Below are 18228 nucleotides of genomic sequence, written 5' to 3'. Positions count from 1 at the left end.
CCTGTTTATGATACAGTCGGAATTGCACAATGAGATTTCTTATGATTATATGAAAGGGTTTTGACACTTATATTTATAATCATAGATCTTTTAGTTTATTGCTTCCGATATGCCCAATAATTATTATGATTAGGTTTATAAAGTTTTATCAATGTTATGAGCACTATTTGTGAAAATATGTTTGTTTGTTTTTAAAGAATAACAAATCTAGGACCCTAACAAAAATGTAAATGTTCTTTTTGCATTTGTGGTAAGATTTGTGGTAAGTCTAGCCAGGTTTTCTGTCAAGGAACCTAAGGTGTGTGTATATAATTGCAGTGTCTATGTGTATTATTGTGGGGGTGTATACTTTGCCTTGTTATCCTAAGAGTATATACTTAAGGGGATGAACATTTCCATTTGCTTGCTGCACAAATACAGAGATCTCTCCATTAACTGATTTAAGCCTGGTCTAGGTTTATTTTGGCATTCCTGAAGCACTTAAGGAAATTCATGTAATTAAATTTGGGTGGATGAATAGATATTCATTCATTTGTATATGCTACTGGTCAGAAATAAATATTTTCATTATATTTTCAATTCTAATTTTCATATTGTATTTTTTCAGATTTGATGGTGGTGGTAGCTTCATGTGTGGTGTTTACAATAGGATCCGAAGGCCAGGTGTTTGCCACATCAGCAATAAGGTGAGTGTCACGATCAGTGCTGCCATCGCTAGACCTCATCACCGTCTTACGTCATTCACAACGAAACACTGATAAGAAAAAGAGGTGGTGAAATAGGGTTTTATGTCACATCCAAGATTATTGTACTTAAAGGGCGACATGCATGCACATGAATGTACGTGTATGATGCTAAGAAATGAAATTGTAAAAACACAACTCCACTGACAGAGAGAGTGCCCTGTGTACCGTAGATCAGGTGAGGTGAAATGGCGCTTAATGACACATTCAAGATCATTGCACTTACATAGCAACATGCATGCATGTGTATGCGTGTGTGTGTGGCTGCTTTTACTAGTCAGGACTAATGCTGATTTGATAGTGCTAGCCACTGAGGTACCGTGCCACAGTTTAACTTGAATACCCAGTATACTGACTCTGAGCCGACCAGTCCTTGTTTTAGCCCCTTAATGCCGAGTGCCAGGCAGGGTAACAAGAAATACCATCTTTTAATGTCTCTTGGTATGCCGTGGCCGGGAATTGAACCCCTGACCTTCGACCCTCTTGGCAGACGCTCTCCCACAAGACCACAGAGGCGGTCAATAAGCAAAAAGAAATACTGACATGTTTCAATCAACCTGACACACAGAATTCACATCTCAGCCCCAAGTCGGCAGCAAATGTCAGTTAAAATTCTCAAATTCAGTTAAACATTTCCAAATCCATGCTATAATTTACTTTAAAAAAATGTTATTTCTATGAAGAAGTGACTTGTATTTCACTGATAACAGGACCAATATAGAGGGAAACGTTTTAATATTTAGTTTAACATTATTGCATTGAATGCAAAATAAAAATCCAATGTTAAAATACCTCTGAATTTAAGAAAATAAAAACTTTAAAAAACTTTCAACAAAATAGAGATTTTTTTCAGTTTGCCTGCCTGAAAAGCACTTACAAGAATTTGGAATCCTTGATAAAAGCCTGGTAGTGGTAAAGTCTACCCCAGTTTTCAGCCAAGGAACCAATTGTTACTGTGTATATATCATTGCAATACCTTTGTACCGTAAGTGTATTACTGTCGGGGTGAATACATCACCATGTTAATCAAACAGTATTCAGTCAAGTCCCGTCAACTCGACATGGTTTATTCACAGAAAGGAAATTCATGTGATTAAATTCTGGTGAGTGATCAGATATTAATTTAATTGTATATGCTGCTGGTTAGAAATAAATATTTTCATTCTACAATGTATAAGCACACTAGAACATTGTCAAGTAACTTTACGGTTTACGGTAGTTCTTGGTCATGCCTCCAGTCTTTGATATGCAAAATAAATAATCATTTTAAAAAATGTATTTTGTTAAATTCTTTTTTTGACATTAACATTCACTAAATGAGGTACATAATTAGTTTTCCATGTTAGTTAGAAATAGCTCATTCAATTAATTAGGAAAGAAACATTCTGATGACATGTCGATACTTTCTATACAGTTCAATACTCACAGTAATACTTCTAATTCTGGAGATGTTTTTCAATAAATTTTGACATTTATGCCCATAACCAGAACCTATATAGCAATATGAACAAGATGTTTGGAAACAATTATACAAATAACCATATTGACATAAACAGGTATGCATTTACCTGGAATACCTGTATTGGGTAACTCAGGATTAAAGGAATTAAGTTTAAAAAATATTGTCCTTCAGTCCTTCATCTTCATTCTCACCAATTAAAGTTTCAGGAAACACTATTAATTCCCAAAAATATATCCAGGTTGTGTATGCTGTGTTTGGCTTGATAATTTCCACTGGAGGCCATATTAGTCCAAACTAGGTTGGATGAGCCACCCACGTTCTCCCTCATCAACCTCCATCCGATCCCTCAGCTGCCCCCACACAACTGTCACCAGGTGTCAACATCACGAACCATTCATTAATCTTGGTATATCTCTGTAGGTAGCCTCTGTGACATCTTTGTTTGATGTCATGTTTGACAGGAAGCAGTTGCCGTAGCAGGTTAGACCTACACATGCATCCAGTGGAAGATTAATCAGGTACTGCTGGTCAACTGGGTGTTTCAGATGCAAAGAGGGGAGAGGGGGGAAGGGGGTGGGGGACTGTCATCATGCTGGCTGGGACCATTGTTGTGAAATTGAAATATGTTATCATACACTAGACATTGAAATATGCCTTGTTGCCATATACTTGGCAGAACAAATATGTCATGTTATGTAGATAGTGAAATTTACCTTATGTTTTGTTTTAACTGTTTTCTAGATAGTCAAATATTCCTTGTTATCATTTACTAGACAGTGAAATATGTCTTGTTATCTTACATTTGAACAGTGAAATGTTGTAATTGTAATATTTACTTAACTGTGAAAGCCTGAGATTTCTAAAGTTTATTTACTTAAAAAAAGTGATATTTACTCAGCAGTGACAGAAAAGCTAGTGATATGCAGTGAAAAGAACACTTTGCCGGAACTGCCGGGGATGTAGCGTGGAGGTTGCCTGTTTTGTTACCAAAACCTAGCCCGGATGAACCCTTCTATCCAAGATAGCGATCCATTGGGGGATGTAGTGTGGAGGGTTGCCTGTTTTGTTACCAACACCTAGCCAGAATGAACCCCTCTATCCAAGATAGCGATCCATTGGGGGATGTAGTGTGGAGGGTTGCCTGTTTTGTTACCGACACCTAGCCAGAATGAACCCCTCTATCCAAGATAGCGATCCATCTGTGGATGTAGCATGGAGGTTGCCTGTTTTGTTACCAACACCTAGCCAGAATGAACCCTTCTATCCAAGATAGCGATCCATTGGGGTATGTAGCATGGAGGTTTCCTGTTTTGTTACCAACACCTAGCCCGGATGAACCCTTCTATCCAAGATAGCGATCCATTGGGGGATGTAGCATGGAGGGTTGCCTGTTTTGTTACCAACACCTAGCCAGAATGAACCCTTCTATCCAAGATAGCGATCCATTGGGGGATGTAGCATGGAGGGTTGCCTGTTTTGTTACCGACACCTAGCCAGAATGAACCCCTCTATCCAAGATAGCGATGCATCTGTGGATGTAGCATGGAGGTTGCCTGTTTTGTTACCAACACCTAGCCAGAATGAACCCTTCTATCCAAGATAGCGATCCATTGGGGTATGTAGCATGGAGGTTTCCTGTTTTGTTACCAACACCTAGCCAGAATGAACCCCTCTATCCAAGATAGCGATCCATTGGGGGATGTAGTGTGGAGGGTTGCCTGTTTTGTTACCGACACCTAGCCAGGGTGAACCCTTCTATCCAAGATAGCGATCCATTGGGGTATGTAGCATGGAGGTTTCCTGTTTTGTTACCAGCACCTAGCCAGGATGAACCCTTCTATCCAAGATAGCGATCCATCTGTGGATGTAGCATGGAGGTTGCCTGTTTTGTTACCAACACCTAGCCCGGATAAACCCTTCTATCCAAGATAGCGATCCATTGGGGTATGTAGCATGGAGGTTGCCTGTTTTGTTACCAACACCTAGCCCGGATAAACCCTTCTATCCAAGATAGCGATCCATTGGGGTATGTAGCATGGAGGTTGCCTGTTTTGTTACCAACACCTAGCCAGAATGAACCCCTCTATCCAAGAAAGCGCTCCATCTGTGGATGTAGCATGGAGGTTTCCTGTTTTGTTACCAACACCTAGCCCGGATGAACCCTTCTATCCAAGATAGCGATCCATTGGGGTATGTAGCATGGAGGTTGCCTGTTTTGTTACCAACACCTAGCCCGGATGAACCCTTCTATCCAAGATAGCGCTCCATTGGGGTATGTAGCATGGAGGTTGCCTGTTTTGTTACCAACACCTAGCCAGGGTGAACCCTTCTATCCAAGATAGCGCTCCATCTGTGGATGTAGCATGGAGGTTTCCTGTTTTGTTACCAGCACCTAGCCAGGATGAACCCTTCTATCCAAGATAGCGATCCATTGGGGGATGTAGCATGGAGGTTGCCTGTTTTGTTACCAGCACCTAGCCAGGGTGAACCCTTCTATCCAAGATAGCGATCCATCTGTGGATGTAGCATGGAGGTTGCCTGTTTTGTTACCAACACCTAGCCAGGATGAACCCTTCTATCCAAGATAGCGATCCATTGGGGTATGTAGCATGGAGGTTGCCTGTTTTGTTACCAGCACCTAGCCAGAATGTACCCTTCTATCCAAGATAGCGCTCCATCTGTGGATGTAGCATGGAGGTTTCCTGTTTTGTTACCAACACCTAGCCAGGATGAACCCTTCTATCCAAGATAGCGATCCATTGGGGTATGTAGCATGGAGGTTGCCTGTTTTGTTACCAACACCTAGCCAGGATGAACCCTTCTATCCAAGATAGCGCTCCATCTGTGGATGTAGCATGGAGGTTGCCTGTTTTGTTACCAACACCTAGCCAGGATGAACCCTTCTATCCAAGATAGCGCTCCATCTGTGGATGTAGCATGGAGGTTTCCTGTTTTGTTACCAACACCTAGCCAGGATGAACCCTTCTATCCAAGATAGCGATCCATTGGGGTATGTAGCATGGAGGTTGCCTGTTTTGTTACCAGCACCTAGCCAGAATGTACCCTTCTATCCAAGATAGCGCTCCATCTGTGGATGTAGCATGGAGGTTTCCTGTTTTGTTACCAACACCTAGCCAGGATGAACCCTTCTATCCAAGATAGCGATCCATTGGGGTATGTAGCATGGAGGTTGCCTGTTTTGTTACCAACACCTAGCCAGGATGAACCCTTCTATCCAAGATAGCGCTCCATCTGTGGATGTAGCATGGAGGTTTCCTGTTTTGTTACCAACACCTAGCCAGGATGAACCCTTCTATCCAAGATAGCGATCCATTGGGGTATGTAGCATGGAGGTTGCCTGTTTTGTTACCAACACCTAGCCAGGATGAACCCTTCTATCCAAGATAGCGCTCCATCTGTGGATGTAGCATGGAGGTTTCCTGTTTTGTTACCAACACCTAGCCAGGATGAACCCTTCTATCCAAGATAGCGCTCCATCTGTGGATGTAGCATGGAGGTTGCCTGTTTTGTTACCAACACCTAGCCAGGATGAACCCTTCTATCCAAGATAGCGCTCCATCTGTGGATGTAGCATGGAGGTTTCCTGTTTTGTTACCAACACCTAGCCAGGATGAACCCTTCTATCCAAGATAGCGATCCATTGGGGTATGTAGCATGGAGGTTGCCTGTTTTGTTACCAACACCTAGCCAGGATGAACCCTTCTATCCAAGATAGCGCTCCATCTGTGGATGTAGCATGGAGGTTTCCTGTTTTGTTACCAACACCTAGCCAGGATGAACCCTTCTATCCAAGATAGCGCTCCATCTGTGGATGTAGCATGGAGGTTTCCTGTTTTGTTACCAACACCTAGCCAGGATGAACCCTTCTATCCAAGATAGCGCTCCATCTGTGGATGTAGCATGGAGGTTTCCTGTTTTGTTACCAACACCTAGCCCGGATGAACCCTTCTATCCAAGATAGCGATCCATTGGGGTATGTAGCATGGAGGTTGCCTGTTTTGTTACCAACACCTAGCCCGGATGAACCCTTCTATCCAAGATAGCGATCCATCTGTGGATGTAGCGTGGAGGTTGCCTGTTTTGTTACCAACACCTAGCCAGGGTGAACCCTTCTATCCAAGATAGCGATCCATTGGGGTATGTAGCATGGAGGTTGCCTGTTGTGTTACCAACACCTAGCCAGGGTGAACCCTTCTATCCAAGATAGCGATCCATTGGGGTATGTAGCGTGGAGGGTTGCCTGTTGTGTTACCAACACCTAGCCAGGATGAACCCTTCTATCCAAGATAGCGATCCATTGGGGATGTAGCATGGAGGTTGCCTGTTTTGTTACCAACACCTAGCCCGGATGAACCCTTCTATCCAAGATAGCAATCCATTGGGGGATGAAGCATGGAAGGTTGCCTGTTTTGTTACCAACACCTAGCCAGGGTGAACCCTTCTATCCAAGATAGCGATCCATCTGTGGATGAAGCTTGGAAGGTTGCCTGTTTTGTTACCAACACCTAGCCAGGGTGAACCATTCTATCCAAGATAGCGATCCATTGGGGATGTAGCATGGAGGTTGCCTGTTTTGTTACCAACACCTAGCCAGGGTGAACCCTTCTATCCAAGATAGCGATCCATCTGTGGATGTAGCGTGGAGGGTAGCCCAGGGAATAGGCCTGAGACTGAAGCGACTGATACATGTGGAATAATGAGAGATAAATAACATTTTATAATAGTAGTGTATTCCACATGGGAGCTATTTTTCTTTATTGCTACCTAATTACAGGAAATTATTGATGTTGATTTTAACTTGTTTCGGTTTGTGCTCGTTGAGCCATTATTTCATGTAAATATAATTGCCTTTCAGAAGTCATTATTTTTTTCAAAGTTTGTATATACATAAGGCTGAAAATAGATTGATAAGTAACATTAAGTCAGCATGAATGTAACTTTCCACCTGATTGAACGTATCTCAAAACAGACATAATTGCAATATTGACCTTAAACTAGACAACTGCAATGACTGTGGCGCCATTAGCTGCAGTAGGAACCTCATGTAATAAAGCTATGGGCAGTCTATCACTGGTGCAGGCTCTTCCTGGCAATATATTAGTTCATTTTTTGTAAGACATTTACACATCTATAAGGAACGTTAAGATGAAGCCTATTTCATATTAAAAAATATTGATTAGACCAGACCAATTTAATATCTTGTAGGGCTGGGACGTGTCCCAATTTAGAAACCAGGCTACCCAACCCCCTGTTACCCAAGTCTACCCAGGTACCCGATGTAGGTTTCAAATTGGGGTACACGATGTCAGATTGGTAATCATTTTACAGGAGCCCTGTCAAACATTATTTAGATTCACCTAACTAAGAGTCAAGTGAGCTAATATCTTGGCCTGTTTGTCCATTGTAAACTTCTTCTAAAAAAACACTCGACCAATAAAGCTGAAATGTAACATGCTTCTTAAAATTCCCACCGATGATGACACCCCAATTTGTTCAAATCTGATTTTCAATATGGCCACCACAGCAGTCCATACATAGTGTTCTTATTGGTTGAGTCAGTTGAGTCTCTATATTAACCATAATCTTTACTGTTTTATCTTTCATTGAAAATGAGAAATGATCTGAAACATGACAATTTAGTTTGTTGTGGCCTTTAATACATGTCAAACCAGCCGCTTCCCATCTTGGATGTTTTTCTATTGGATGAAGATGCTTTGTATACTACTCAAAAGAAAGGGGAACACCCATTTGTTTCATGACATGACATAGTAATGAAAAAATTGAGTGTTCTTTAACTTCTTTGGAGTTGTATTGTCATGAAGTAATTGAATGAAGACTATTCAATAATAAGAATAGTCGCCGCTGATGTGTACATGTCATGGGGGGTAATTTTGTTTATCTGCCATTTCGTTGCCGGTTCAACAATTATATGCACCTGATTCGTATTTTTTTTTAATTAATGTAACCACATGTGTCCCAGTATTGACATTGTGTCATGCCTTGCCTTGCATTGCCTGTATGACGATGAAATAACAAACTGCCAGTACATGGTCTTGAATGACTTCCGGAGATTTCTTAGTCTTCTTTTCTTGTATATTTAATATACCCTGAAAAATCATCGGGAAAATAATTATTTCTAAGGAAATGTGTAACAAAATCCTAATTATGTTTTTCTTGTATGGCATTTATTCCCTAATTGTTGTTTTCGTCTTCACTGTTGTTAATCATGTCACGTTATTCCCAAACCAGTGATTTTGTATCGAGCTACCTGTGTTACCATGGAAACAAAAGAGCTAAATATCAAGAAAGAAAAGACTGAATCTTTTATTAGCTTTATTATAATTGATTTGGTCATCATTCAAACATTTAATTAAAAACATCGCAAAAATTCTTCACAAGGAACAATGAGGAATATTTCTAGCGTTCCTATTGAAGACTATATATATGGTTGGTGAACAGATCAGTGTGTTGTGTATACTAACAGCTGGTATAATGAATGATGAATTGGCTTCATTCTGTCAGTAACACCACACCACAGGGCAGCCATTAGCCTTGTGATGTGGTCTAGTTGGGAGGTAGCAGTCAAACATCTATAATGGCGTGACAGCATCATCGGTCTTGAATACATCATCGCTCCTCTCTCCTGACATAGCTGCCATTCAGACTCCATGATCAATATTGGACTTATATGAGTATTAAAAGCTCACATGGCCAAATAAGGGAATATTTGAAGAGAAAAACCCTAATATAGCCTTATTGTAAACTATGTCCAAGTCAGAACCACAGCACATTAATCTTTTCAGGCCTGTTTGCTGGAATAACAGATAAATCCAGCCTGATCCAATCACCCTGATATCTCCTCAAGGCAACCTTTAGATCACTTGAGCTTATATTGAGTGAGTGAGTGAGTACTGCTAAAAGGTGTGGTGAGGTGAAATGGGGTTTAACGTCGCGTCCAAGATTATTGCACTTATATAGCAACGTGTGTGTGTGGCTGCTTAATTGTACTAGTCTGGACTGATGCCGATTTATAGTGCTAGCTCACTGAGATACCATGCCGCAGTTTAACATGAATACCCCACTCAGACACAGTATACTGACTCCGAGCTGACCAGTCCTTGTTTTAGCCCCTTAATGCCGAGCGCCAGACAGGGTAACAACAAGTACCATCTTTTAAGGTCTTTTGGTATGACGCGGTCGGGAATCTTATTCCGGACCTTCCGCTCTCCGGGCGGACGCTCTACCATTAGACCACAGAGGCGGTCTAAACTGCTTATAACAATATTACAGCACTATAACAGAGGAGGACACAGAAATGGGCTTCAGGTATTACCCATGTCAAGAATCAAACCCGTGTTTTCGGCACTATGAGTGATAAAGGTTTCCTAAGTGAGGATACTGTCATGGTGACTGATTTACGACACCCATTGTCTGAAGAACATTTGATTGCAAAGCTTCCCTACCCTGGAGCCATGACATCTATATGCCTTGAAACATTTAATTGCTGTTATTTATAAGATGCTAATCCTAATTGTTAATCCCCAGTTTTGTGTACATCGACCGTCTGTCATCCTGAACAGGATGTGCAAGTATGTCACTGATGATTTACTGTTTACATTTATATTTATTCCTTACTAAATGTCAGGTGACCTTGGCTATATAAGCCTTGGTCCAGATAGGAAGAAGGAAAAAAGAAAGGTCTTACCCTTAGCCTAGCTAGGGTTAGGCTGGGTGCTCCGGGGCACCTAGACAACAACCACTACCACTATGTGCTGACCTGGCACATAGTGTCTTTTGTATGTATATATCTACACGTATGAAGTAAAACTGTATATACCGCAAGCCACTGTCTCCAAGTTGTCACTTCCTACAGGAACCATACGTCGGGCCCTTGTATATATACGAGTATGCAAATTGTTCATTATTCAACGTCGGACCGCCACACGTTGATAATACACTGCTGTTTTGAAAAGGAGGGATGGGGGGGGGGGGGGGGGGGGGGGCGGTGATCATAAGTTATCATACTGTGGTTTGATGAATGGACAGTAGTTTTGTGTTTGGCAATTGTTTTATGTTTAATAATTTTTAAGGCATATCCCAAAATGTGTTTCTTATCGTGTTGTAATATGTTTGCTCTTGGCATACTTCTTACGTGTAGAAAAGTCTAAAGGAATAAATGTTTCAAGAGGAGGTGTGTGCACAAGACATGCACTGTATTACTGGCATACCATGCTTTGAAATGCTGATGAATATGTATCACAATACGGTTCGGACCCCCCCCCCCCCCCCCAAATTTTTTTTTTTAAATTGCGTTTTTCAAAATCATGCATTTTTTCATCTTGTTGGCAAAGTTTTCAAAAGCAAAAAGTCAAAATGAAATTCAGAAATTAGCAACTTGATTCCTGTGTTCAAAAAGAGATAGTACTTGCGACCGTCTTCCTGTATATAATGTGTCTATTATGTGACCATAGCAACGGCCAACAACATGGTGGACGAAGTTGTCAGAAGTGTGCAGGGGAAGTCTGATGTTTGTATTCAGGTTTATAAAAAAATTACAGAAGAAAGAAAGCGTGCAATATATTGCGATAGCTAGCCATCACTAAAGGACATCCACAAACATGTCATAAACTGTCAGAGGGTGTTGGGGACATTGAGCCTTTAGTATCAGAGAGATGAAGCATCTATCAGGGAGAATTTTAAAATAGCAACATTAGATTTAAATGTAATCCAGTCATCACACTCTATCAAATTACAATGGCTTAGCACCTCAAAGGCCAATTTTCCTCATCCATAATAACTGAACATGCTTTCTAGGCCTTCATGTATGCACCAAACAAGCAACTCGAGAGAATGATAATAATTTAAATTTATACCAAATTAATGTCTTTTTCTAAAAAGGACAAATATTGACTGATATGAGTCTAGATGTAGCATAAAATTTGTATCTACATGTATTTGCATTTTTGATTTCAAATGTCATCAATCATATTGTCAGTTAATAAAGACATAATTTGAATATAAACTTTTTCAGCCAATAGGAATATGTAGCTGTACACACAGTACCTGTTATATTGACTCGTGTATCATTCGGCCTGGTAGGATACAATTGGGTCAATAATCAGAGAAAGATTCACAACCTACCCATAGTACTTTAGGTCAAAAATCATCTCAGACTAAAATAACATCCACAGATATTGAAAACAAATGATTGGCGAATGACCATTTGACATTTGACATACGTTTTACTATGATTTTTGAATGAAATGTGCCTTGTTTTCGTCGTTGACCTTTCTGACCTAGACGTGTAGTCATTGGTTGACTAATACTGTTGTATGCAAATTACATTTCCAATGTGATCCGCGAGCAAAATATTACCCAATCAGCTTGCGTTAAAGAATCACATGATACATTCTTGCAAAATTTCAATGTGTGGACATTACTGTGCAGACAAGTCATGATGTCAGCTAAAAGGCAATTAACACAAGGTTTACTTGAACTTTGACTTTGAAACCCTATGAGGAATCCTGATCATGTAACTCATTATTTCGACTTCCGAATGAACCAATCACGCATAGTGTTGTTTCTGGATACAGCGCGTGCAGGTCATGTTTTGTTTCCATTCACAAGAGTTTAATGGTGCAACTTCATGGTATTTTGACATTTTAACATAGTTTCTGATAATCTGAAAACCAATAAAGTCATGTATAACTGGGCCGGTGATGTATATCTACGCATGAATTAAATTTTGCAGTAATAGCTGATTATTCATTTCAAATTCAACCCCTCACACCTCCCTTCGACTATCTGAGTTTTCTTTACAGTTTAGTTAAATCGTTCCCCATATGGACTAAAATAACAGCTAATTACTGGACAAAGGCCCATCCGGGTCAAACGGGGCCCTCCTCTGGTTGATGATCGTGATGAAGGTCACTCCCGAAGTATCACATGTATGCATCCAAGCACCACCTTCTGGATCCCAACTGGAACCTGGATCCTGGATCACTGTACATGAATGTTACATTAACAACAGTTAATTCTTGTTTACAGGGGAGTGAGGTTCCTGCAGATTCTGCGTATGTTGCACGTGGACCGACAGGGCGGTACTTGGCGTCTTCTAGGTTCTGTAATATATCTACATAGACAGGTATGTCAAAAAAAGAACACAAAATAATCTGATTAATATTTGTTTAAAGTCAGAAAATAGGTAGTTTAGTAGTTAGTGGTTTACCGGTTTGGGATGATACGCATCATTATCACACATACCATATTCGACGTAATTAGCGCCCGGCTCTAATAAGCGCCCACAGCAATATTTGCTAATATATTGGCTGGTGAACAATCCTAATTAGCACCCCTTCCTATTGATCAATGTACACAAGACTTATTTATTTGTGTATAATACAGACTCGTGTGTTCTATGCACCCTTAATTATCGGCAATTAAATTCTGGAAGAATATATCTGTTGTATATAAACATTTCAGGCTGTCAGCATAAACCATGAACTTTACGATCGTTTAACTCTGTTGTTTTTCACCAAAATAATATTCTAATAAGAGCCCCCTTTTTCTAATTTTGAGAGCACCCTAGGAGCTTATTACGTCGAATACGGTAGTCATGTCAGTCTGTGGGAGCGTCAGTGTCCGGTGCTTGTCCTGGACAGGGGTTGTTGTGAGCTCCTTTACCACAAGGCTGTAAATACAAATGACTTTTCATAATTTATAGTTTTTTCCAGGAATCGTGACTAGCATGCTGTAGAAGATAATTAAATGTCCTTCCAATCTGATAAACAGTCTTCTTGATTATCTGAATTATTATACAAGATCACCAGTTGAGCACAATCCATCAGGTTCTGGTCTGGTATTTTCAAACAGTTCGTATTTATTAAAAGTGGCCATTCAAGGGATGTGTTTACACTGAAGTGGTTTAAACGTATTTTTATTTCAAAAGAAGTCTGGATTGGTAGACAAGCAAAACTTTCTTATGTAAATACCTCTCCAGGTACTAACTTAACAACAGCGGGTTATATATGAGAGTGCTAAACATGAACATACTAAAGTACCATGAAGTAGAGAGGATTCACTGCGCCTGTAGTATCAACAAAGAGAAATTTGGATTGAATACAGAATATAATCAAAAGTGGTTTTAACACAAATAAAATTGATGAAAAGTAGATTTGTGTCAGGTATTACTGAACACATAACACTATAACTAATTTCCGCTGTGTTCTCATTACAATACAAATATCTAACGTTTACATTGAACCTTTCAATGTGAATGATATTCAAATGTTCCGTGAAGATCCGGGGTAGAATAGGTCTTCGGCAACCCATGCTTGTCGTAAGGGGCGACTAACGTGATTGGGTGTCAGGCTCACTGACTTGGTTGATACATGTCATCGTATCCCAATTGCGTAGATCAGTGCTCATGATGTCCATCACTGGATTGTCAGGTCCAGATTTGATTATTTACAGACCACAGTCATATAGCTGGAATATTGCTGAATGCAGCGTTAAACAACAAACAAACAAACAATCATATTCATATGTAATGACCCGCAATGTGAGAAAAACATGAAAATTAACATTTTGTTTGGTAATAGCTGCTTGTTTGGTAATAGCCAACACCGCTCTAGACCTCAATCAAGATTTTATTGACATTTATAATATTTTCCCTTTTGTTTGATGTGACATATTTGTTCTTCCAGGAGTTAATTACAACACTGTACATAGGATTCCTGGGCCTTATATTTTCCTCCTACTTTGTGTATTTGGCGGAGCGTGAGGATGGCCGGAAAGACTTCTCCAGCTATGCAGACGCCCTCTGGTGGGGAGTGGTGAGTAGGCAAACTTGGTTGAAGCTGCCATGTACCATTCTCTTTATTACATGTTTTGTGTATATGATAAAACACGTCCGAGGGTTGTTATGACATTTAAAACCCGCATCCCAAGGGATTTTCCGAGGGAAAGGGTTTTAAATATCACAACAACCCGAGGGGAAGTGTTTTATCTTACTTATAAACCGAGAAAAGAAACTTAAAACATCATTTATCAACATTTTTATCTTTCGAACATACTTTCCATGAACCTTAGGAAACGGGCGTAAAATAACTGTTGCTGGCGTATGGATCAACACCTCTGTAGCCTTGTGGTACACTCACTGGGCTACAGATATGAAGGTTGCGAGTTCGATCCTCAGGAATTTAAAGAAAACATTTGTCATTTGATTTTACATTACATGTTACAATCTGAACGGAAGTTATATTAATAAAATCCCTGGGATATTATAAAACATTATATAGCAAATATGACTTGAATATCCTATAAAATCCCGGGGATATTATATAAAATCCCAGGGACATTACAATGTCCCTGTTTGTGAGATTTAACCCGACTGGAGAACAATAGGATGACGTCACCGGAGGTTTATAATGTTAAATGATGCACTCAGCGAGTCTGGTCACCACTGAGTGCTACCTAGAGGCTTCCAGACACACCTATTAGTATCATGACTTTCTCCCTGAACATGAAGCTTAATTAAATGTATGAACTGTTGTTTATTTTTATTGATATACCATACAACAGTGTTGTTAACAAACAAAACTGTGACGTTTGCATTATGACTGCCATTGCACAAATCTCCACAATTTCTGTCTTCCCTTTCACATTGACAGTTTCACACTCTCGTAACCCCACACAGGTCTCGGGGACATGGGTAACCAATGCCTCTAAAGAATTCACTGTGCAGGTTGCCTCCCCTAGTTGCGCCAGGATTCAATGATCATTATAACTATTTTACGTTGAAAGTTGAACTACATTAAACTATGGATATAACGAACTAAAAGGGACCATTCATTATTGGTTGTTATAACCATAGTCCATTATAAGCATATATTGCATATATACAGAAAATGCCTGGGATGAAAAAACATGTTATATCTGTCAGTTGTTTATAAGCATGTTCGTTATAAACATAGTTTACTGTACATAGTTGAAGCTTGTTGAACATGTTGGTATGTCTGCACTTATTCCATGAAATATGAAGGCGCTGTTCCACAGTAGCAGCAAGAGGCCATACACAAGATCTCCAAGTCTACAGGGCCTTGTATTATATAGAAAGGACTTAATGACAATATTCATAGAGCACAGACACAGGGGAAACAGCATAAGGGAAAATTTTGTCTCGGCCTATATACTGCTGAAAAGATGCTTTCATGTCACTACGGTTAATCTGTCGTGATAAGTTAAAGGACAGCCGATTTTGTCATGTGACGATAGTTAACTGTTTGATAGGCATTCTTGAAGCTGGAAAGTAAGTAAAAAAAAATGTAAATTTATAATATAATGTGCGTAATAACTTCTGATTTATTGCATATAGCGACATTTTGATGGAGATTATTACACCATTATCAAGCTGGAATGTAAGAATCTACAGCAAAACGTCACTATTTGCTATCGTTATCCATAAGTTTTCTGATGATATTTAATATGCTCTGAAAGATTATCTATGGTAATATGAAAGAATCATGTGTTCTTTAACTTCTTTGGAGTAATATAGAAAAGATTATGTTGCTGTCTGTTTCAGATTACTGTGATGACTATAGGTTACGGAGACAAGGTGCCCCAAACATGGATGGGGAAGATAGTAGCCTCCTGTTTTGCTGTGTTCGCAATATCCTTCTTTGCTCTTCCTGCCGTAAGTTGTCAAGATAATAATTTGTCTTAACAGAAATCTGACTGGATGTTGTCATAGAATGTGCGTTTCAGGTTTTAAGATCTAAACATGTAAAAATCAGAATTAAAAGTACTTGCACAAGAGTTTGCAAGAGACAAATTAATACTGACATGATTTCTGTGGCCATGCAACACAGAAATGAGATATGACAGTTGTGTCTTACCATGACAGCTTCCTGCTATGATACATTCTCTCTTAGTCTCCAGGGCGTGCATTTTGGTATACCTACACTAACATGTAACATATGACAACCAAGGGAATGAATCCACGGGTATTGTAGGTTTACCCAAATGTTGGTGTTTAACCCCTGGCAGCCTAAGACGTCTAGTGGACAGAGCATCTGCCTGGAGAGCAGAAGGTTGATCCCCATCTTCCCGAGGCAAGTGTGTTAACTGACAATAAAAGTCCAGTTTCCACCCATGGAGTTACAGTTTGGCTGGACTAACGAGTCTCTGCATAGTCCGATCAAAATCGTGTACCAAAAACGAAATCTGGTTAGTAAACTGTCGTGCAGATTTCGGTGGTTTGCAGGATTTTCAAAGCATGGGCACTGCCAACTCGTTGTCAACAGATATTTTCCAAATCTTTTCATGTTTTTAATTAAGGTGTTCCCGTGATTTGATGCACTTTGCGATGTTAGACCCATTTTATCACAATATAGATCTTTATTATTAATCAGAACGCCTTGACTGGGCGCCGCCATTTTGTTTGAAATAAATGCAAGTGATACGAGAGGTGGAATCTGATTGGTCCATAGGAGAGGCTTAGAAGGGACATAACTCTTTATTACCACTGGTGGCGCTATGATCGAGCCCAGGAATTCTAGCCTAGTTCGGCAAGGGTGGAAACTTAACTGACTTTATAAGTCCACTCTCTTGCCTCGGGAAGATGGTCGATCCCTGGCTGCATCATACCAAAAGAAGTTAAAAGATTGTACTTCTTGTTACCCTGGCACTTGACATTGATGGGATAAAACGAGGAATGATGTCAGTATACAGTGTCTGAGTGGGAAAAATATGTTCAAAGCAACATTCAATTAAGGACTGGATTTTTTTAGTTCATTGAGGTATGAATCGAAAAGACCGATGTGCAAATTGTATGAATCCGCGTTGCACATCGGTTTTTCACGTGACCAATTCAGCTAATCAGAATGCAGGAATTACAATGAACATGTTGTCAAAAGTCATTGCCTCAGAAACCAATTGTTCTTCAGCCCCCAAATAGCCAGGCTCGGTATATTGTTTAACAGCTATGACTGTTCTACTGCCTCATCAAGCTCCACACAGTGCCAGAGAGACATTACATTACAGTTTCCCATGAGCAACTGAAGAGCACTTTCACAGCACAAAGAAGCTTGCAAACAGTGAATGCAAACTTTAGATTTTGTTTTTCAGAACTACTTGTTTGAGACGACAATAGATTTGTTAGTGTATTTGTTGTTGAGAGCTTCACTTTAATTCCAAGCAGAATGAAGTGATTTATTTGAGATTTGTTCCGATCTCGTCATATCCTGGACATGTAATCACTTCGTGATGGAGGTTTCAACTTCAAAGAGAGACAAGATTTCAAAGAGTTTAGGATTTCAAAGGATCTAAAAAACACCTTGGCCGTCAGTATTTACACGTACTCAGGAAGGTCGGGTATGGGAACCAAAAGTCACTATACAGAAGCGCACCATTGTATCTAGTTCAGAGCTTTCAAGATATTGATGAAGGTATACATCTATAATTTGATCTTTGTCGATCTAATTTATGATGCAACTATGTTCGAGGTGGTACAGTATTACAGTATAAATGCTGAATTGGAATTATAGTGATAGGATAAAGAGGTAAATGCTGAATCAGCAATATTTCATTACCAGGATATTGAATAAATGCTGATTCAGCAACATACAAATACAGAAATATTGAGCTGAATGCTGAATAAGCAATATTTAGATATAAGGATATTGAGCTGAATAAGCAATATTTAGGTATAAGGATATTGAGCTGAAAGCTGAATAAACAATATTTAGGTATAAGGATATTGAGCTGAATGCTGAATAAACAATATTTAGGTATATGGATATTAAGTTGAATGCTGAATAAGTAATGTATAGTTATAAGGATACTGAGCTGAATAAGCAATATTTAGTTATAAGGATACTGAGCTGAATAAGTAATGTATAGTTATAAGGATACTGAGCTGAATAAGTAATGTATAGTTATAAGGATACTGAGCTGAATGCTGAATAAGCAATACAGTCAAGTCTCTTTAATCCGACACTCATT

At 39.6% G+C, this 18228-nt stretch overlaps 1 protein-coding gene across 3 annotated transcripts in view; it reads left to right on the top strand.

Moving 5' to 3' along the window:
- LOC124140336 (potassium voltage-gated channel subfamily KQT member 1-like) overlaps window positions 1–18228 on the top strand; it is a 158923-nt gene that overhangs the window by 88364 nt on the left and 52331 nt on the right. For all 3 annotated transcript variants that reach the window (XM_048384046.1, XM_048384048.1, XM_048384047.1), the window contains 4 exons: window positions 608–686; window positions 12274–12370; window positions 13932–14060; window positions 15809–15919. In XM_048384046.1, the coding sequence (XP_048240003.1) occupies window positions 608–686; window positions 12274–12370; window positions 13932–14060; window positions 15809–15919 (416 nt within the window). The remainder of the gene's footprint in view (window positions 1–607; window positions 687–12273; window positions 12371–13931; window positions 14061–15808; window positions 15920–18228) is intronic.

Source organism: Haliotis rufescens, unplaced genomic scaffold (assembly GCF_023055435.1).
Source record: "Haliotis rufescens isolate VD_foot unplaced genomic scaffold, xgHalRufe1.0.p SCAF_5, whole genome shotgun sequence".
Taxonomy (NCBI): Eukaryota; Metazoa; Mollusca; class Gastropoda; order Lepetellida; family Haliotidae; genus Haliotis; species Haliotis rufescens.
This window is presented reverse-complemented; position numbering and strand designations above follow the sequence as displayed.